Source organism: Phacochoerus africanus, chromosome 8 (genome assembly GCF_016906955.1).
Source record: "Phacochoerus africanus isolate WHEZ1 chromosome 8, ROS_Pafr_v1, whole genome shotgun sequence".
In the NCBI taxonomy this organism is placed as follows: Eukaryota; Metazoa; Chordata; class Mammalia; order Artiodactyla; family Suidae; genus Phacochoerus; species Phacochoerus africanus.
Window position 1 is genome coordinate 87,443,697 of NC_062551.1, and position 22,870 is coordinate 87,466,566.

General features: G+C 42.5%; 2 protein-coding genes across 3 annotated transcripts in view; one reads left to right on the forward strand and one right to left on the reverse strand.

Annotated features, from left to right (window-relative positions):
• SNRNP40 (small nuclear ribonucleoprotein U5 subunit 40) overlaps positions 1-18,027 on the reverse strand; it is a 38,986-nt gene extending 20,959 nt beyond the window's left edge. Inside the window, exons 1-5 of the mRNA XM_047792982.1 lie at positions 17,835-18,027; positions 14,972-15,101; positions 12,584-12,677; positions 10,683-10,848; positions 2,641-2,763 (exon numbers count right to left, since the gene is read on the reverse strand). Coding sequence (XP_047648938.1) covers positions 2,641-2,763; positions 10,683-10,848; positions 12,584-12,677; positions 14,972-15,101; positions 17,835-17,978 — 657 coding nt within the window. The 5' untranslated portion in view covers positions 17,979-18,027. The remainder of the gene's footprint in view (positions 1-2,640; positions 2,764-10,682; positions 10,849-12,583; positions 12,678-14,971; positions 15,102-17,834) is intronic.
• A 173-nt stretch (positions 18,028-18,200) lies between these two features.
• Positions 18,201-22,870, forward strand: part of ZCCHC17 (zinc finger CCHC-type containing 17) — a 60,291-nt gene continuing 55,621 nt past the window's right edge. For both annotated transcript variants that reach the window (XM_047792983.1, XM_047792984.1), the window contains exon 1: positions 18,201-18,299. The gene's annotated coding sequence lies outside the window, so the exon portion shown is untranslated. The remainder of the gene's footprint in view (positions 18,300-22,870) is intronic.

Here is a 22,870-nt window from a genome sequence, read left to right on the forward strand (position 1 = left end):
TGTGGCCTGAGCCACAGCCCCGACAACACCGGATCTGAGCCACAACTGCAACCTATGCCGTAGTTTGTGGCAATGCTGGATCCTTAACCCATTGAGCGAGGTCAGGGATTGAATCCACATCCTCGCAGAGACAATATTGGGTCCTTAACCTGCTGAGCCACAATGGGAACTCCCAAACCCTCATATATAACTTCAAATAGTTATAGGGCAGGAAAGGAATGTGAGGTTGAACTCTGGAAACTGTGAATTCTGAAGTATTTATGAGATACCCAAGTGGGAGATAATGAGCAGCTGCTTATATTTATGGTCTGGAGCTGAAGATCTGGTCTGAGAACAGTCATCAGCATAGAAATGACAAGTCAAAAAAAAACCCAAAACAACCCCCCCCCCAAAAAAAACAAAAGGAAAAGAAATGACAAAGTCACAGAATTAGATGAGAAATGTCTAGAAAAAGGTATATAGTAAGAAGAGCACCTTGGACATAATCTTGGGGAATAGTGACATTTAAAGAATGCATAGAGAGAAGAGCCTGCAGAGTTATCTGAGGAATGATGTGCCTATTGGAATGAGTAGGAAAGTATATTTTAAAAATCGAATAAACAAAAAAGACTAAAAGGATCTACCAGATTTAATAACAGAGAGAGACTGGTGATGTTGAAGAGGAAAGTATTAATAAAACAATGGAGGCAGAAACCAGACTGTTGAATGGTCAGGAGATACAGAACTGAGGAATAAAAGGGTGGTAAGGAATTAAAGACAGTGAGTGTAGAAAATTTTCAGGAAATTTCTCTTACAGGTATTAAGAGCATGACTCTGGAATCGAACTCTGGGTTTTAAAGTGAATTTCACTGCTTATTAGCTATATAATCCTGGGTTAAGTTGTGCCTCTCTCTCTTAGCTCAGTTTCTTCACTGGTAAAATGGCATTGACAGTACTTACAGGATTGTTGTGAAGCTTAAATGAATTTATAATGTAAAGCTCTAAGAGCAATGCCTGACAGTTTTTTTCTTTTGGTTTTTTTGGTCATGGCATGTGGGCATGTGGAAGTTCCTGGGCTGGGGATCAAACTCATGGCATAGCAGTGACCCAAGCTACTGCAGTGAAAACAATGGATTCTTATTCCACTGTGCCACAAGAGAATACAGTTAACTGTTAGATGATGATGATGATGATAACACTATTATTATCAAAACCATTATCACTATCTTTTAAGAATTTTGGCTGTAATGGGAAAGATTAACAGGGCAACAACAAAAGAATGTGGAATTGAAGGAAGACTCCTTCCCCCGCCAAAAGAAGACCTGAGCATGATGAAATGGTAATAAGAAGAAAGCAGAGAACAGGAGGTTGAAAATACTGGATCTAGAGTTCCCTTAGTGGCTCAGTGGTTAACGAATCTGACTAGGATTCCATGAGGGTGCAGGTTTGATCCCTGGCTTTACCTGGTGGGTTGAGGATCCAGCATTATTGTGAGCTGTGGTGTAGGTCACAGATGCGGCTTGGATCCCACATTGCTGTGGCTATGGCAAAGGCCGGCAGCTGCAACTCTGATTCAACTCCTAGCCTGGGAACTTCCATGTGTCGCCAGGTGTGCCCTAAAATGCAAGAAAGAAAAAAAAAAAAAGAAAGAAAGAAAATAAAGAAATACTGGATCTGTAAAGAGATGGGAAAAAAAATGCAATTCTTCAATTTAAAGGAAGGACATCCCAACCAAAGTAACAGCAAAGGAGACAAGGAGGGATGGATTATTAGTTCCTCTGCTGCACAAATGAGCAGAGGCTGAAAGAAGTTAAGGAACTACCTTGAATTAACAAAAAACTGCAAAATGGTGGAATTGAGATCAGACCCCAAGTCAATTACCTGAAAGCTTTAGCTATACTATACTGCCACATAGTCTACTGCCTCCTTCTTTCTCCAACATCATTACCTTCTCACATTCTTAGCTATGGATCCCTCAAAGCTTCCTTTCTACAGTCTCAAAAAGAAAGACATACTGAGAGATTAGGGTACAGAATCACAAATTGATTTACTGCTATCTCAAGAGACAAATGCAGGGTTTTTTGTTGTTTTTTTGGTTTGTTTTTTGTTTTTTTTTTTGTCTTTTCAGGGCCGAACCTGGGGCATATGGAAGTTTCCATGGCTAGGAATGGAATCAGAGCTGTAGCTGCTGACCTACAGACACAGCAATGTCAGATCCAAGCTGTGTCTGTCACCTACACCACAGCTCACAGCAATGCCAGATCATTAACCCACTGAATGAGGCCAGGGATCGAACCTGAGTCCTCATGCATACTAGTTGGGTTCATTACTGCTGAGCCACAACAGAACTCCCCAATGCAAATTAAAAAAAAAAAAAAAAAATTTCAAATACCTTTAGACAGGGAATGCATTCTTCACTTTCAAAGTTCACACATAAGAACTTCCTACTTCATGTTAACTGCCTGGTTCCTGACAGCATTTATACAAGCTGCAATGCAACCCTGACTTAGGAAGTCAATGAGGATAGGACAGAAAGGAAAGGACTTCTAAGTTATTATCTTCCATTTAGTTGGTATAAAGTGCAAACCTAAGAAGTATGGAAAAATTTACCTCTGTGAGTGGAGATAGGTGAGAGGTAAACATAACAAACATCTAACATACCTTGATATCATTGTCTATTCCACCAGAAATAATTTGATCACTTGTGTCATTGAAGGTCACAGCTAACACCTGGTAGGTATTCTGAAATGTCTGGATGGCTGCTTTCTTACGGATGTCCCAAAGCTGAAAAAGAAGACAAGAGAATCTACAGTAACATCACTCTAAGAAGCAACTGCATAGTACACCCTTAAGTCCAAGGACTTTTACAGAGGTAAAAACATTTGAAATGGGGACCCTGTTCAGAAACTTGTCTGGATATCCTATAAACATGGTGAAAAGTGACTATAATTTTGCCAACGTATCTGAAGGCTGGTGGAACAAATCACGCTGGTTCTATTTTCAGACTCCTTTGTTAAAGTTTTTTTTGTGTGTGTGTGTGTTTTTTAGGGCTGCACCCGTGGCATATGGAGGTTCCCAGGCTAGGGGTCTAATCGGAGCTGTAGCCACCGGCCTATGCCACAGCAACGTGGGATCCAAGCCGCATATGCAACCTACACCACAGCTCATGGCAATGCAGCATCCTTAACCCACTAAGCAAGCCCAAGGATTGAACCCAAAACCTCATGGTTCCTAGTCAGATTCATTAACCACTGAGCCACGACGGGAACTTAAAGTTTGAATAAACACAGTTAACAAACATGTCCTTGGAGTAAAAATCTTTACCTTGTTTATTAGTTCATATGTTCTTAGTATACAAAGGGTATTATTAGTTCAGTATTTTCAAACTGTAGATATTAATTCATTAGTGGGCTGCAACTTACATTTAAAGAAAAAAAAAATATATATATATGGGGGCGGGGGGACAGACATCAGTGAAAAAGGCAAGAGCAGGGATTGCCCAAAAATTGTCCCTACAAGAGCAGAGACTTACCTGGCAAAACACCTGGCAGAATCAACTTTATCAAAACTCTAGAAACTAGAGTTTACAGCAACCAAGTGAATATTTAATGAGGAAAAACCCACCTGGGTTCTAGTAAGAAGAGTTTTGCAGTATTTTAACTCACTCCATCCCTACTCAACAACAGCTTTGAAGACAACAGTCTACAATCCTGGTATAGGTTCCTAAGTACCTGAGGAAGATGAATGGACCTTCCTTCTTTCTTTTTAATTAAAATTAAAAATTTTTACATTTTATAAATTTTTTTTAAATTAAAGTATTGTTGATTAACAATGTTGTGCCAATTCCTTCCTTTTCTTTCTTTTGCTTTTTAGGGCCTGTGGCATATGGAAGGTCTCTGGCTAGGGGTTGAATTGGAGCTACAGCTGTCAGCCTATGCCAAAGTCACAGGCACATAAGATCCAAGCCGTGTCTGTGACCTACACCATCAACTCATGGCAACGCCAGATCCTTTAACCCACTGAGAGGCTAGGGATCGAATCAGCATCCTCATGGTTACTAGTTGGGCTCGTTACCGCTGAGCCACAATGGGAACTTCCTTTTGTGGCAGTTCCTGCTGTACAGCAAAGTGACCCAGTCCTTCATATACACACATTCCCTTTCTTGTATTATCTTCCATCCTGGTCTATCCCGAGAGAATGAATATAGTTCCCTGTCCTATACCATAGGATCTCATTGCTTATCCATCCTAAATGTAATAGTTTGCATCTACTAACCTCAAACTCCCAGTCCATCCCACTTCCTTCCACTCTTGCCTTTGGCAACCACAAGCCTGTTCGCTATGTCTATGAGTCTGTTTCACAAATAGGATCTGAAATATGACACAAATGAACCTAATATTTTAAATTTATTAGGATTTTTATTTTAAAGTCTTTAAGTTAGAGGTTCTCTTGAGGCGTTTTTTTTGTTTGTTTCTTTTTTTGTTTTGCTTTTTTAGGGCTGCATTCACAGCCACAGCAATGCCAGATCCAAGCTACATCTGTGACATACACCACAGCTTTAGGCAAAGCTGGATCCTTAACCCACTGAGCAAGGCCAGGGATCAAACCTGCATCTTCATGGATACTAGTTGGGTTCTTAACCCAATGAGCCACGATGGGAACTCCACAACCATAATTTAAGATTATTTTATTTTGAAATATTCACACTTACCAAAGAAGCTGCAAAAGTGAACTCTTCTTCTGCCTAAATTATTTTAGAATTGCTACCCTCATGTTCTGATACTTGTAAATACTTCAGCGTTTACTACATTTGTTCTCCAAAGATGTTTCCCTACATAATCTGAACACAATCATCAGAATCAAGAAATTAACATGGGAACTTCCACATGCTCATGGGGTCAAAACAAAACAAAGCAAAAAAACACCTAACACTAGGCGTTCCCATCGTGGCACAGCGGAAATGAATCCAACTAGGAACCATGAGGTTGCAGGTTCGATCCCTGGCCTTGCTCAGTGGGTTAAGGATCTGGCATTGCCATGAGCTGTGGTGTAGGTCGCAGATGCAGCTCAGATCCTGCAGTGCTTTGGCTGTGGCATAGGCTGGCATGGCAGCTGTAGCTCCAATTGGACCCCTAGCCTGGGAATCTCCTTATGCCACGGGTGCAGCCCTAAAAAGCAAAACAAACAAACAACAATAGCAAAAAACACCTAACACTGATAAAAAAAAAAGAGAGAAACTAACATTGATACATTTCTACCATCTTCAGATTCATTCAAGTTTCACCACTTGTCCCAATAGGGTTTTTTACTGCAAAAGGATTCAGTTTCAGAATCATTTTATGTTGAATTTAGCTGTATCATTTTTTGTTTGTTTGTTTCCTTCAGCATAGAAGAGTTTCTCAGACTTCTCCTGCGTTTCATGACCTTCATACTTCTCAAAGTTACAGGACAGTAATGTTACTCAATTTGTGTTTGTCTAATGTTTTCTCATTATTAATTCAATTACGTATCATTGGCAGGAATATCACCGAAGTGATACTGCATTTTCATTGTATCCTATCTAGAGGCTCAGAATTTTCACTTGTCTCATTACCAAATACACTGAATTTGATAATTTGATTAAGAAATTCCTTTAGCAAGTTTTTATATATAAGAAGTTCTAGGTCCGTCTGGAACCCAGCCCATCAGTCCATCAGGACTGCCCAGTTTCCCTGCCCGGTCCTGAAGGAAGGAGCGCTTTTAGTGGAAAATGATATGTAAGGGCTAAGATCTCAACACAACATTGTAAATCAACTACACTGCAATGAAATTAAAAATAAAAGAAAATAAAGGCCAATACCTACACAGGAGATGTGCTCATTGGTTGTGTGGTTGTTCCTAAGCCCTGTGAGTGGATATTTAAGCAATACACGTATACATAGGCACGCATACACACACATATCTATACCACACACATCTGTTTTTTTCCTATACCTATCTTTTTATATACTGAATGCCATGAGTTCACACTGACACTTTCAATTCTCTACCAATAACACAGGAGGTATTTTAGTTTTCTCTTTCTGTATTGGTAAGCCCTTTCTCAGTAGTGAGAAGTCTGCCTCTCATTATATTTATTTACTTATTTGATCAGGCTTCCTGTCTGTAACCAACCTCCTACATCCTCTTCCAGCTTTCTCTTGCATAGATGTCTTCTCTGTTTGAACTGTGATTCCCATTCTGGGCTGATTCTATGTGAACCATCTCCTCACCCCATTTGGATGATCCCTCTGTATGATGCCTTCTTTACTCTGCTCTGGCTCTAATAACCCCTTCCAGGCTACCCTTCCCCAGGAAGTCCATCTTCATCTTGCTCAGCCTCAGATTCCCTACCTGAACTGCTCCCACTCTGGGCAGGCACCTCCAGTTCAGCCTCTGACCCCCACACTATCTCCCCCACCAATGTGCAGGTAGATGACCCTTGATCTTGCTAGAGCAGTGGCTCTCTGTGCTGGGCTGTTCTCTCTCTTTCTCACCCTCCAGTTCCCCACATTGGGCTACTCACGCTGTGTTGTATGGATGCCCTCCTTACCCTATGCAGTCTCCATCTTCCCACAATGGACTGCCCCCATTCAGTGTGGATGCTCTCCTCTCACTTCACTTGGGTTCTGACACCCTACTCGGGGCCACTCTGGTTTAGCCCTACCTCTAACCCAAACACTTTCCCTGCTTTAGTCTATGTAATAATGGTACTAGGACTTGAATTGTTTGCAAAAAGGAATAATGTACATGATTTCACTTAATTGCTTCATTAGGAGAAAGAAAAATTGCCAAAAAAGGTTTGAAAAGACTGATATGGATAATGCTCAGGATATCACCTCTAGATTGAAAAATGCAAGAGTTAGTGAACTCTTAGCTTTCTGTTGAGAACTCTGACCAATAAAAAACATGATAGACACCTTCTTAGATAAGCAAAAGTTATTAAAGTCCTGTACTTATAAATCTAGCAACAGGAAAAAACAAGAAAGCATTCCAACTTGGCAAGTAACTAAAAAGCATATATAAAAGGCTGTTCAACAAAGCATTAATTATAAATAATATGTTGAAATTAAAAATCAAGAACTGGTGGAGTTCCTGTCATGGCTCAGTGGTTAGCAAATCCGACTAGAAACATGAGGTTTCTGGTTCGATCCCTGGCCTTGCTCAGTGGGTTAAGGATCCAGCGTTGCCGTGAGCTGTGGTGTAGGTGGCAGATGAAGCTCTGATCCAGCATTGCTGTGGCTCTGGTGTAGGCTGGCGGCTGCAGGTCCGATTCAACCCCTAGCCTGGGAACCTCCATATGCTGCGGGAGCAGCCCTAGAAATGGCAAAAAAAAAAAAAAAAAAAAGAACGAACTGGTTAAAAAACATGATATATTGCACATTTTAAAAAAATGCCACCTTGGGAGTTCCCGTCGTGGAGCAGTGGTTAACGAATCCGACTAGGAACCATGAGGTTTCGGGTTCAATCCCTGCCCTTGCTCAGTGGGTTAATGATCCGGCGTTGCCGTGAGCTGTGGTGTAGGTTGCAGACGCGGCTCGGATCCCGCGTTGCTGTGGCTGTGGCGTAGGCTGGCGGCTACAGCTCCGATTAGACCCCTAGCCTGGGAACCTCCCATATGCCGCAGGAGCAGCCCAAGAAATGGCAAAAAGACCAAAAAAAAAAAAAAAAGCCACCTTGAATAACAAAGCTAAAATAATTATTTCAGGAGTTCCCACTGTGACACAATGGGATCAGCTGCATCTCCACAGTGCCAGGATACAGGCTCCATCCTGGCCTGGCAGTGGATTAAAAGGATCTGGTATTGCCACAGCTGTGGCATAGGTCACAACTATGACTGGGATCTGATCCCTGGCCTGGGAACTCCAAAAAAAAAAAAAAGAAAAGAAAAACAATCATTTCAAATCATATTTTATTTTATTTTTTCTTTTTTAGGGCCACACCCATGGCATGTGGAGGTTCCCAGGCTAGGGGTCTAAGAGCTACAGCTGCCAGACTACACCACAGCCACAGCATGCCAGATCTGAGCCTCAACTGCGACCCACACCACAGCTCACGCCAACGCAAGATCCTCAACCCGCTGAACAAGGCCAAGAGTATCGATGAACCTGCAACCTCATGATTCCTAGTCAGAATTGTTTCCACTGTGCCATAACAGGAACTCCTCAAATCATGTTTAATTAGGTGAAAAGAGAAGCAAGAAACTGAAAGAAGGAAAGAGTAAAAAGACAAAACACATTCACAATGGAAGAGAGTAAACAAAGAAAAAGCAAAGGCGAGATGGAAAGATAAACATGAGATTAAAAAAAAAGACAAAATGGGAGTTCCCGTCGTGGCGCAGTGGTTAACGAATCCGACTAGGAACCATGAGGTTGCGGGTTCGGTCCCTGCCCTTGCTCAGTGGGTTAACGATCTGGCGTTGCTGTGAGCTGTGGTGTAGGTCGCAGACGCGGCTCGGATCCCGAGTTGCTGTGGCTCTGGCGTAGGCTGGCGGCTACAGCTCCGATTCAATCCCTAACCTGGGAACCTCCATATGCCGCGGGAGCAGCCCAAGAAATAGCAAAAACAAGATAAAAAAAAGACAAAATGAAATAAGGAGAAAAAGTGAAAGAAGGAAAGGTGAAACTAAACAAGAATAAGTTCCTAGATGGTTATCATAGGAAGCCCTCAATAAATGTTGTTAACAATATTCATTATGCACTCTTAACTCCGCCTTTAGAAATGCCAATTAGCAAATCAGCTATTGTTTCTGCAATGATAGTCCACTTAGGTTTAGAGTTTTGGGAATTATTCCTAAACCACAGACAGACTCTCTTCTTGGCTAAGGATCAAGGGGGCCCAAGCGATTGTTCATTACAAAAACCATTTAGCAGAAAACATCTCAAAGCACATAATCCAGTATGACAGTGTCAACACCTTTAATTATGAAAAAAAAGGAAATTCAATTAAAAATGCAACAATCACAAGTTTAGTGTGGTTTCTCAAATGTACTCTTCTGAATTCCCTCCCTGTTTAATCATAAAAATACAACCCAGAGGCCAAAATTAGTGCCAAAAAAATAATAAAATGGTACCACAAAGCAATGTGTCTGGTGTGCCCTTGAACTAAGTTACTGTTTCTAGGCCTGCTTTTCCTCATTTGTAAAGTGAGGAGGCTGGAAATCAATGGCTCCCAGTATGTCATACGTGCTACATCAAATCACTTTATGAATGTGTTTAATATCCTGATTCTTTAAAACATAATACCATTTACACGAGCATCCAAAAAACTGGGAAATACTCAGGTATAAATACGGAGTTCCCGTCGTGGTGCAGTGGTTAACGAATCCGACTAGGAACCATGAGGTTGTGAGTTTGATCCCTGGCCTTGCTTAGTGGTTTAAGGATTCGGTGTTGCTGTGAGCTGTGGTATAGGTTGCACACGTGGCTCGGATCCCGCGTTGCTGGCTACAGCTCCAATTAGACCCCTAGCCTGGAAACCTCCATATGCCATGGGATCCAGCCCTAGAAAAAGGCAAAAAGACAGAAATACATAAATAAATAAATAAATAAAATAAAAAAGAGAGATCACAAAACAAGCCATAGACTATGAGAAAATACTTTTATGAGATACATTTGTTAAAGGACTATTACTCAAAATATAATACAAAGAACAATAAGAAAACTAACAATTCAGATCAAAAATTGGAGCTAAAGAACTTAACACACCTCACTAAAGAAGTATATAGGGAGTTCCCATTGTGGTACAGTGGTAAACGAATCCGACTAGGAACCATGAGGTTGCGGGTGCCATCCCTGGCCTTGCTGAGTGGGTTAAGGATCCGGCGTTGCTGTGAGCTGTGGTGTAGGTCGCAGATGCAGCTTGGATGCTGTGTTGCTGTGGGTCTGTTGTAGGCCGGTGGCTACAGCTCTGATTGGACCCCTAGCCTGGGAATCTCCATATGCCGTGGGTGGGGCCCAAGAAATGGCAAAAAGACAAAAAAAAAAAAAGAAGTATACAGGAGTTCCTACTGTGGCACAATAAGATTGGTGGTGTGTTGGGAGAGCTGGAACACAGGTTCGATCCCTGGCCTGGCATTACCACAGATATGGCTTAGGTCGCTACTGTGGCTCAGATCTGATCCCTGGCCCAGGAACTCCATATGCCATGGGGTGGCCAAAAATTAAAAAAATGAAATAAAAGGTTCTTCAGGTAATTCTGATATGTACACAGGTTGGAAATCATTGGACTAACTGATCTTTAATGTTCCATCCTAAGTTACTAAAACCATTTGCTGACCTTTTAATATACTTACTATAATTTTACAACAGCCTTGTAAGACATATATATTAATGACATCATCCTAAAGATTGAGAAACTGAGGATCAGATAAGTAAACTGCCCAAGGTCACACAATTAAGTAAATAGCTAAGCCAAGAATCCAATTATTCTCGGATAGTGAACCATTTTATTCCAAGTCACAATTGTTCAATATGGTTCTAATAATATTTCGTAGGATATTTTTAAAAAGAAAAAAAACCCAATTGCTTATTATCTTAAAATTATTTTAAATAGTGCCTGTTTTGGGAAATCTCTGATGATACAGAGTTGTGAGGGTAGGGAAGAGCACAGGTGGAAAGGCAAGATAAGGTTCGCGTTATGTCACCTCAGAAACCCTCAATACACAGACAGAATACAACACTCACCTTAACTGTACCATCATCACTGCCAGTGCAGACAAGCTGGGGGCCCCTCCTGGCCGGATAACAGGAATTCACAAAGGAAGTATGTCCCTTCAGTCTTTTAACCCTTTCGCCTGTTTCGCTATCCCACACTGCCACAGTTTTATCTGTGGAAGCTGAGAAGAGCATACTAGAAGGTAAGAGGAAGAATAAAAAAAATAAGTGAAGATAAGCAATAGCAATCTATCTTCCCCACATGCCAAACTCTTTAAGATCACTAACAGTTTGTGCTCTGACAGTCTGGCACATGATGCTGGAATACCTCACCCTACCTACCAAAGTCATAATGGTGCCCTAGACCCAGTTACAAAGTCTACCCTATGAAACATAAAAAAAATTTCCCCTTGTCAGTCCCCATGACATATTATACATCTAATAAGGCAGTCTTCTCAATCGTTTCCTCCTCTGTCATGATATACAACACTTTACACATAACACATCCCTGTACTTAGAGATGTTCAATCACTTCCGGCTGCAAAGGTAAGACAGACTGTAAAAATTCCTGACCCAATGGCTTGCTAACTCTAACCCTTTCTCTAATAATTAGAGGTTTTATTTTGTCTCCAAGGATGGTTTCTAAGTTACGGTTGATTTAAAAATTTATTTATTTATTTTTTGTCTTTTTAGGGCCATACCCACGGCATATGGAGGTTCCCAGGCTAGGGGTCTAATCCAAGCTATAATGGCCAGCCTCTGCCACAGCCACAGCCACACAGGATCTGAGCCTCATCTGAGACCTACACCATAGCTCATGGCAACTCCGGATCCCTAACCCACTGATCGAAGCCAGGGATCGAATCTGCATCCTCATTGATGCTAGTCAGGTTCGTTAACCACTGAGCCACAATGGGAACTAACTCCTATGGTTGATTTTATAATGCTTTCTTTACTTAAACAGGAAAAATGTATACAAGGCTATACATTTTTTAAGAGAACCCTAAAATTTTTAGAGGTCTGAGGTGTAAAATAATGTTTACTGAAATATGTAATGTGATTAATTAACTTTGCATAACCACATTTTTATATCATCTATAGTTATTCTAAAATTATGCAATTATTAAAATATTTATGGGATTTCCCGTCGTGGAACAGTGGAAAGGAATCCGATTAGAAACTATGAGGTTGCAGGTTCGATCCCCAGCCTCGATCAGTGGGTTAAGGATCCAGCATTGCCGTGAGCTGTGGTATAGGTTGTAGACATGGCTTGGATCCCAAGCTGCTGTGGCTGTGTCGTAGGCCAGTGGCTATAGCTCCTATTTGACCCCTAGCCTAGGAACCTCCATATGCTGCAGGTGCAGCCCTAAAAAGACAAAAAAAAGGATAAATAGTATATTATGATAAACAGATACATCAGGTAAATGATGTTATTGGTAAAAAGCAGCAGATAAGATTGTATGAGTAGTTCTAATATACACATAAAACCAACTGTTTTGAATAGAAAAAAATGCTTGAGAAAAACATATAATATTAACAGTAATTATCTTTGGAGTGGTAAAAATGTGGGCTATTTTGTCATTTTCCTGCTTTTTTCACATTTTCTCAAAACAGATTATTTTATTACTTTTATAATAATAGCTAATTTCTACATATAGATATTATATTTTATGTCTTAAAAAAGGAATATTTTTTGGGCTGCTGCTAAGTTAGAAATGATGTATTTATAATGAACCTATTTATTGATGCATACATGGAACAATAAACATCTTAATTGGGTGACAGTGATAGGATAATAAAGTGTTTATCCAAAATGTAGTAGTTTTTGACAGCACGGGCTCCCTGAGAGAAAACTCAGGGATGAAATATGAAAGAATGCCAAGAAGAATTAGTATGAGAAGCAGCTGTCATCCACTATACAGAAAACTCACCTGCCATCTGTGTTATAATGCAGTTCCATCACTGCTCCACTGTGTCCCTTCAACGTAGCATAGTTATCACAGTCGCCATAGACATTCCACAACACTATTAGGAAGAGAGGGGTTCTGGGAGCATTACTAGGAAAAGGAAGCCTCATTACTGGCCATAGAAATGGTACTTTTGAATTCACTAGAACAACAGTTCTGAAATTATACTCCTTTGGAACACTATTAGTTCTACCAGCCAAATCAATTTTTCTTACATTAAAACAAAAATGCAATTATTTCCACACTTCGTAAAATTAAAAAATTTTAGTTAATGGATATAATTTTTAAATCTTAAGTTCTCCTGCCATGTTTTTTTTTTGTCTTTTTGCTATTTCTTTGGGCTGCTCTCACGGCCTATGGAGATTCCCAGGCTAGGGGTCGAATCGGAGCTGTAGCCACCGGCCTACGCCAGAGCCACAGCAACACGGGATCCGAGCCGCGTCTGCAACCTACACCACAGCTCACGGCAACGCCGGATCGTTAACCCACTGAGCAAGGGCAGGGACCGAACCCGCAACCTCACGGTTCCTAGTTGGATTCGTTAACCACTGCGCCACGACAGGAACTCCATCCCTCCATAGTTTTAAGAACGTTGGCACCCACTGCTACTCATCTGCTATGAGTAGAAGCAGATTGCAAAGTGATGGTGCTTATGGGAAACTTGAAGGTCACATGGCAACAACTTAGTACTACATTTCCTCATTCCACATGTACTAAATATCTATGGCAGGTGCTATGGTAAAATAAGGTAAATGAATAGAAACAGTTCCAATCCTCAGGTCCGGCATAGAATGATCAAATGAGTGTTATTAAGGACACTCTACACATAGTAAGGTACTTATGGTTATTTTTCTGCTAGTAAAACTGTTCCTAGTTTGTTTGATGAAACTAAGCATACTGGTAATTAAAGTATGCTCTGCAAGGATCCCTAAGCCTTCCAGATACTTGGCCACCACTAAGTTTAAGGAACATATTACCAGAACACCTAAAACAGAAAGACAGTGAAGACAACATCCATCCTGAGGCACAGTTATAAGCAAAAAACCAAAGGACTCATTTCATCTCACAATGTGGCAAATGATGCCAGACGGGGAAAAAGTCAGGTACTTCTGACTTCTTTCACCCTTTTTCTCATGACTTCCCCAATGTGATTTTTGTTCCCACTTATTCTCTCCCAAATGGATATTCCTGACTAGTAGCTGAGAATCTGGTAGCAGGTCCTAATGATGGACAGGTAGGTGATCTGAGTTGCCACTTTTTTTTTTCTTTTTAGGGCTGAACCCGCAGCATATGGAAGTTTCCAGGCTAGGGGTCGAATCAGAGTTACAGCTACTGGCCTACACCACAGCAATGCCAGATCCAAGCTGCGTCTCGACCTACACCACAGCTCATGGTAACGCAGGATCCTTAAACTACTGAGTGAGGCCAGGAATTGAACCTGCATCCTCATGGATACTAGTTGGGTTCATTACTGCTGAGCCACGATGGACACTCCATGAGTTGCCACTTTAGGATCCCCTCCTTCCTTCTCAAGTGCTAAGATCTAAGGAAATGTACCACGAGGAAAGCCTCTGGGGGGAAAAAAGTTACTGCTCTCTTCTTTACTCCCATTAGCCTGTTAAGCCCAGATCTTCAGTCTTGCTAAATCAGCTGGAGATTTGTCTCCATAAGGAAAATATTCTTAAACTAGAGCAACTCACTTACCAATGGGTAACGTAATTCCTTCTATATTTACAACATGGACTCTGAGTTCTACAGCCAAAAATCATTCAACATTTTCATGACTATATTTTATTTAAAAAAATTTTTTCCCTTTGTCTTTTCTCTCCTTTTAGGGCCACACCTGCGGCACATGGAGGTTCCCAGGCTAGGGGTCCAATCGGAGCTGTTGCTGCCAGCCTATGCCAGAGCCACAGCAACACCAGATCCAAGCCACATCTGTGACCTACACCACAGCTCAGGGCAACGCCTGATCCTTAACCCACTGAATGAGGCCAGGGATCAAACCTGCAACCTCATGGTTCCCAGTTGGACTCGCTTCCACTGCGCCACGATGGGAACTCCTCATGACTCTATTTTAGCATGACAACCACAAAGTTTGTTAAGGACCAACTCAGACTGATACCTTCTACGGCAATGATGATTTAAAAAAAATAAATCACTGGAATTCCCTTGTGGCACAGAGAACTAAGGATCCGGTGTTGTCACTGCAGCATCTTGGGTTGCTGCTGTGGCATGGGTTCTATCCTTGGCCTGGGAACTTCCACATGCTGAGAGTGCAGCCCAAAACAAAAACAAATCACCACTATTTGGCAGAGAGCAATTACTCCAGATTCATGAACTATGCCTTACATATCAGTCGGTCAAATCCTGCAGATGCTAAGGTGGATCCATTGGGGTGAAACTTGCAGCAATACACTTCCCCTTCATGTCCTGAGAGAAGCATGATTGGGGCTTGAAGGGAGGAACATCTTGGAGGCCCCTAAATAAAAGAAGAGAGGGTACAGGGTAGTCACTATATATAGGCTAGGGGGACTGAAAAATGGGGGTAATGGGGAGTACAAGGAAAAGACAATGGAAACAATGATTGAGTGTATTTTTCCCGATTTAGATAATGGCAACTCTTCTCACATAACTTACATCTCTAATTAGATTCTCTTCTTCTGAAGTTTCCAGGGTCTGTTTGTTATGCTAACTCTCCTCCTCCCTCACTTCGCTCCTACTTTTGATTGCTCAAACATGTTAAACTCATTTCTGCCTCAGGATCTCTTATACTTGTAGCTGTCCCCGCAGGAACAAGACAGAAAACCCTTCCCCTAGATCTTCCTGTGTGTGACTCCTCTCAAACATTTCTGCTTCAGAAAGTCCTTCCTGGAACACTCAAACTCAAGTAGCACTCTTCCACCTCCCTTCTACATGCTATCAACCTTAGGGATTCTCTCACAGAACTTCCTTTTTTTTTTGCTTTTTAGGGCTGCACCCACAGCATATGGAGGTTCGCAGGCTAGAGGTCTAATGGGAGCTACAGCTGCCGGCCTATGCCAGAGCCACAGCAACGCCAGATCCTTAACCCACTGAGTGAGGCCAGGGATCAAACCCGCAACCTCATGATTCCTAGTCGAATTCGTTTCTGCTGCACCACAACAGCAACACCTCTCACAGCACTTCTAACTACCTGAAATTACCTTCATTACTTGTTTACAGTGTCTCCCCTACTCTGCCACTAGAAAAGCTCTGCGACCACAGGAACCCTATAGAGTCATTCAACAGTCTTCCCAGTTTCTAGTTCATTTAATGAATGAATGATTGAATTGAGCTTCCCAACAACCTTGCAGGGTACAAGGTTACTGAGGAAAGTAGTCTTGTTTATGGTTTTAGCCACTAAGCCTAGGCTTGGGCAATTCACAGAAACCTGAGCTGATATTCTTACTTGTCAGATGGAAGAACAAATACACTGGCGTTCTCTTCATGGCTCAGTGCTTAACAAGCCTGACTAGGAACCATGAGGATATGGGTTCAATCTGTGGCCTAGCTCAGTGGGTTAAGGATCCGGCGTTGCCGTGAGCTGTGGTGTAGGTCGTAGACACAGCTCAGATCCTGAGTTGCTGTGGCTGTGGCGTAGGCCAACAGCTGTAGCTCCAGTTTGACCCCTAGCCTGGGAACTTCCATATGCCATGGGTGCTGTCCTAAAGAAAAAAAAAACAAAAGAACAAATACACTATTAATAATCCCTAAATCTCATCAGTAGTTTCCAGCTTATTCATTTACTCAAAAAATAGTATGTGTCAGGCACTGTTCTAGACATTGAGAAAACAGTGTTGAACAAAATAAACAATGTAGATTGTATTCTAGCAGGAGGGAGGGACAGAAAGGAGGGAGGGATGGCAGAAACAAGTATAACGTATAGATGGTGGTGGTACGTACCATGGAGAAAACCAAACAGCAATGTGTTAGTGAGTACCCAGGAATGCAATTTAAAACAGGTTGGTCAGGAAAACCTTCATGGAAAAAGGGATATTTGAGCAGAGACTTGGAGGAGCTGAGTGCGTAAACCAGGTGGACATTTGGAAAAAGAACACTCCAGTAGTGGGAAAAGAAAATGCAAAGGCTTTGTGTGTGGTAGGAGCATAGAAGCCAATGTGACTGGAGTAAGGTGAGCAATGGACAATTGGTAGATCAGAGAGGTCAAGGGAAAGAGGGCAAAAGGTTGTTAGGATTTTAGTTTTACTCTGAGTGAAGCGAAAAGCCATGGCATGTTTTCAGCAGAGGTTAACATGATTTGATGTTTAGAGGATTCCTCTGGCTGCTGGACTGAGAAAAGAATGAGCATCTGAGAATAGAAACAGGAATGCCATCAGGATCCTACAGCAGGAATACTAGGTGAGAGAATAACAGCTTAGATCAGGAGGTAGTGATGGAGATATTTAGAAGTGGTAACAAATCTGGGTATATTTTAAGGATGGTGCCAGCAAGGATTTGCTGACAGTCTGATTGAGGAGTTTCAGGAGGGGACATATATTCTTCAGCTAAGCCTAACAGAGCAGAAGGAGAGGTGTCATCCATCACCACCTCTATCTTATAAGAACTCTAGTTAAAAGCCTGGATTCTGATTTTAAAATCGGTTTCTATCACTTATTAGAGAAGTTTGTTTCCCCATCTACAAAATGGGACAATTAACAATTCCTACCTCTTAGGCAGTGACCAAGATTAATGGAGTTTTCATATACAAAACACTTAGTACATGGCTCAATAAGTGTTACCTATTCTTCCGTTGTTAATACTAGTGCAGAGAAAGAGTTTTCCCCAAAGCAAGTTGCCCCAAGTCCCAAAGCGAGCTAGTATCATTCATTTCCTTCCTTTCTTTCTTCCTTCATTCATCCATCCATCCACTCTTTCAACTTTCCTGAACGTTTATTCTATGCTGGATCCCTGGAAGATTTAGGATGCGAAAGCCCGGGGCCCAGTTTTAAGATCCATCACTAATTCTAACGCCCCCTCACAGGGCCATCGAGACGCTGAAACGTCAAACAGGGAAACGTAGAGAGCATCGCAGGGTGTTGACCGCTTTAACAGGTTTTTCTGTTCTAACTCCCTGGTGTGAGTCCCGTTCCGCCCCCGCAGTGCAGGGAAAGGGCCGGTATGGGATCTCACGGTGGAGCACTGAGGAGACAGGAAGATGAGCTGAGGGCCGAAGGCCATCTGCTCGTTTACTCACCGCTTGCAGCAAAGCTCCCGGCGCCGCCTGCTGCTGCCCGGCTCCCGGGCCCGACCCCGCCGCTCCCAAAAGCAATTCATGCCGCTGCCGCTTGACTGGGACCAGCGGCAACTCTGGGCCCTTGCGCTTCTGCTGTTCTATCATGGCGGCAACCGCTCTCCTCAGGCCGCCACTGACCGCGCCGACACCCTCAGGGAGCGCACGATTGGCTCCGACTTAGTCTTTCCCTTAGAACTTCCGGCTTGGATAAACCAATCGGCTTCCAATACTCCCCTCTGCACCGCCCCTTGGGGAGTCTCCAGTTATTGGGCAACTCATTCTGATGTCACTAGAGTACGATTCCAGGATTGGTGGAACGAGCTGGAGTCCCGCCTCGGCGCGCTGGGTCTTGTGGGTGGAAGCGCGCTGACTGGGTTCTGGCATTTCGCGCAATGCTGCGGCGGGGAGACCTGACGCTAACTCTGAGTAAGTGTTGGGGGTGGGTGGCTGCGGAATCTGGAGGCGGCGCCTCCGTTGTGTGGTCTGAAGCTGGCCTCTCTCAACCCAGGGTTGATCGCAAAGGGCAGAGGGGGCCCCTGAGTTCCTAGCTCTTGGTGTATGGTGGCCTGGGTTCCCTTTCTAGGTTGGAGCAGAGCAGTGGGGTCTCTGCGCCTTGCCTGGGGCCCTCGACGGCTGCTTTCTTTAACAAGCGCCTTCTGTGTCGAGCCCTGTGCCAGGTGCTCCTTGGGAGAAAAGGTCTGTCTCCCAGCCTCCACCAGGGTCGTCTCAGACTTTGGAGGCCGACTTCTTCCTGCTGTGATTCTGCAGCCTTTTACCAGCGCCTGCTCTGTGCCCCTGAGAGAGAGAGAGAGAGAGGGAGAGAGAGATGAAGGAAATGTCCGACTCTTGGTCTCCAGAGCACAGTCTTGGCTAAGAAATTCAGACTCATACTTGTGAAGTAGGCTTTCTCCTTAATCGTTCAACTGATATTTATGGTGCAAAGCTTTGAGGAGACATTGTGAACCAGACATGGTCCCTGACCTCAGGGCTTTGAGTCCGATGGGGAAAACAGATGCTCAACAATGATCTTTATAGGGAATGCAAAGTAAGTGCTGCCGGGGAAAGGTACCTGGTGTTTTGAGTGCCGGAAATAAGCCGGAAGACTTGTCTAACAAAAAGATGCCTGAACCTATGCCTGAAGGAAGAATTCTAATTAGTTGGGGGAAGAGAGGAGGGCAGAATATTCCATATAGAACAGCATGTGCAGAGGCCCAATGGCAAATGAGAGGAAAATGACTGAAAGGTACAAAGAGGCCAGTGTTGCCAGGACAAAGAGAATAAAGGGGAGTGTGGTACAAGATGAAGCTGGAGGCAAGTGGAAGCCAGACTGCGTAGGAATTTGTAGCTTTTCTTTAAGACTGATGGGAAATTACTGAGGTTTTATTTTGTATTTTGCAGTGGAGAAGGTGGTGTGATGGAGGAGGCAGCTTGGTCCTTCTGGCTCAGTAGTTTGAATAGATTGGAGGGGAGATAAATGCAAATAGACCGCTGAGGTGAGAGTTGTTAGCAATGAAGACTAGAGTTGGTGGAACTGAGAGGTAGATATTTTCTAGACTCCTTTGCACCTAAGATGAGAATTGAATTGGAAGTGAAAGGAGGAGGGTGAGAGGCATCCTCCTTTGCTGGCAAATACCATAGTAGAGGCAGTGGGTTTCTTAGTCACCAGCTTTTTGGTGTTGTGACTTTCTGCAATGATAGCCATAACTTTTTTTTTGGGTCTCTTTTTTAGGGCCTCACCCAAGGCATATGGAGGTTTCCAGGCTAGGGGTCAAATCAGAGCTATAGCTGCTGGCCTACGCCACAGCAACGTTGGATCCAAGCCAAGTCTTCGACCTACACCACAGCTCACGGCAAGACCAGATCCTTAACCCACTAACTGATTGAGGTCAGGGATGGAACCTACGTCCTCATGGATACTAGTTGGGTTCATTACCACTGAGCCATGACAAGCCTCTGTTAGGTGGGTTAGGAATTGTTCCTCGGAAGTTCTACCAGTTCTTACCATAGCTCTTCCAGTAATTTTGTAAGTCACATAATATCTGCCGGTAAATCCATTTCTGCTTAACCCTAGCTAGAATGGGTTCTGATATCTGCAGCTGTACTCCATAAGGGTAGGGATATTGCCAGTTAGGTGGGCTATAAAGAGGGAGCATTAAAGGGAAATTAGGTTATTGTTTGAATGGTGGACTGTGGAGTCTAAGCTGGATAGGGAGGAAAATGAAGAAAAAGGAGAGGGCTGATAGATTGGAAGAAAATAAATGTCAATAGATTGGGGTTCTACTGAGGTCAAAGAACAGTATTCTCAGCTAGAGGACTTCCGTTTATCCTTAAAGGCCCACCCAGTTGTCACCTTTTAATGCTCCTAGTTTTCTTAATACTTTGAACCTAATCACTATTTTAGCATTGATCATCCAGCATTGTAATTGGTCTTTGAGGACAGGGACTATGTTGAGAAGGCTGGTTTAGTGACAAGTGGGTGTGGCTCTTGGACTGGCCTAAGATTTATCTCTTTCTAGCTATGAGTTTTGGACAAGTTACTTTGTTCCTTTAAAAAAAAGATACCTACTTTGTAGAACTATTTGAAGGATTGAAAGGTTTATAAAGTGCCTCGTACAGATATATATAACATTTATATTAATGACATTTATGTAAATGCCAGTAAATGTGCTGAATTGATAACAATTTAAAATAGAGTAAAATTAAGTAGTTCAGTATTTCAGTAGATGGTTATAAATTTCTGTGTGCTTTGTACTGTGCTTAGCACTGGAGATTTGAAGGATATGGTGATGTGGGCATGCTTGGAAGAATTTCACAGTCTAGAAAGAAAAAATGTTCATAAATAAGATTTGAATCCCATCTCCATCAGTCATGTTTGTAATAGTTTTGTAATCTTGAGCAAGATTAACTTAGCTTCTCTTGTATTTTAGTTTCCTCATCTGTAAAATAGCAATAATAATTGCCTATCTTGTAGGGAGGTCAAAAAGGGAGTTAAATTAGTTAAGACAAGTGAAGCTTTTAGGTTGGTGGCAAATAGGAAGCACTCAAATATTAGCTATTATTTTTAGATGATTTGGGAGGGACTTTAGAGATTGTGGACTGAAAGACCAGTGTGGGGCAGTAGAGTAAGTACTGGTCTTTTGGTCCGGTACCAATAGGGCTAAAACTGTAAACAGCCCTCGTCAAGTCACTTGACCCCTGTTAGCCTCATTTTCAATTAAGAGTGATGGGCTGAATGATCTCCATAATTGAATTGCTTTCAGCTTTCACTGTTTATGAATCTATCTTTGTTTTTCCTTGCTTTTTACTCTTTTTCCTGCTTTTGACATTTTGCTCAACAGATCCACAACCAGAGTTCAAAATGGAAGAAGTATCCGTCTAAGATAGTCACTCTAGAGATTTGGTGAAAAGAAGGAAGATTGGGCAGCCAGTTTGGCTTTTCTTCTTCTTCTTTTTTAGGGCCTCATCGTTATCTGGAAGTTCCCAGACTAGGAGTTGAATCAGAGCTACAGCTGCTGGCCTACACGACAGCCACAGCAACTCGAGATCCGAGCCCTGTCTGTGACTTACACCACAGCTCCTGGCAACTCCAGATCCTTAACCCACCAAGCAAGGCCAGGAATCAAACCCCAGTCCTCGTGGATGCTAGTTGGGTTCGTTGCCGATGAGCTTCGACGGAAACTCCCAGTTTGGCATTTGAGTTTCCCATCTTAGGACCTAGGCAGCTTATTGTGTAGAACTCAATTCTTTCTTCTATATTTAGATCAGAATGCTTTTTCTTCTTTCTCTACTTGTGTTTGCCATATAGTAAGGCTTTATTCACTCATTCAAGAAAACTCTGGGTATCCACTCTATATAGGCACTAGGGACAAAATCAAATGAGGACTGGTCCTTCATTACATGTTTGAATGAATAAATCCAGACTCTACTCAGACCAGCCTCCATGAATGGTGCCCTTCTGATCACCCTTTATTGGAATCGCACATTTTGGGACTTAGGGTTAGAACTATACTCTTCAAAATTTGGAGGTGGACTATGAATTCTTTTTGAGGCAGTGTAGAATAGTGGTTAAGAGTTCAGGCTCTGTCATTATTCTGTCTTTGCTCTATCCCAGTATTTTGCTTTTCAATTGATTCTTCTCCATTCTTATACATAGCTTAAAAATAAATTAAAATCCCTTTAATTCTCAAGAGTTCTATCCAGTTATTACCGTTAAGTAACAACAACAGTAAATCTAAAACTTAAAAACAGCAGAAAATCTTGGCCAGATCAGTAAGTTGACACACGAAATGAAGTTCCAAAGGGGCTATATAGTATCTTTCCAATTTAATATTGTTCTATGAACTTCTCATTGCTTGAGGGAAGGAGAAGAGGATGTGGTTATTTATTTTTTTTTCCAATTGCAGGCACATTAAAAAAAATCACAAAATTATGGAGATACAATACAAATAACACTTTTTTTTTTCTTTTTCTTTTTTGGCTGCCCCAAAGCATGTGGAGTTCCTGGGCCAGGGATCAGATCTGAGCTGCAGCCATGGCAATACAGAATCCTTTGACCCACTGTGCCAGGCCAGGGGTTGAACCAGGTCCTGACACTGCAGAGCTACCTCCAATGCCATTGTGTCACAGTGGGAACTCCACAATTCACCCCCCCCCCTTTTTTGTCTTTTTTAAGGCCATACCTGTGGCATATGAAAGTTCCCAGGCTAAGGATCAAATCAGAGCTGCAGCTGCCAGCCTATGCCACAGCAGCTCGGGATCTGAGCCTCGTCTTCGACCTACACCATAGCTCACGGCAACGCTGGATGCCTAACCCACTGGGCAACCCACTGAGCGAGGCCAGGGATCGAACCCAAGTCCTTATGGATACTAGTTGGGTTTGTAAACTGCTGAGCCATGGCAGGAGCTCCCACAAGTAATATTTTTTAATGAATCATTTGAGAATTAAGTTGCTGACCTCATTCCCCATATGAATAGTTTTCCTACAAACAAGGACATTC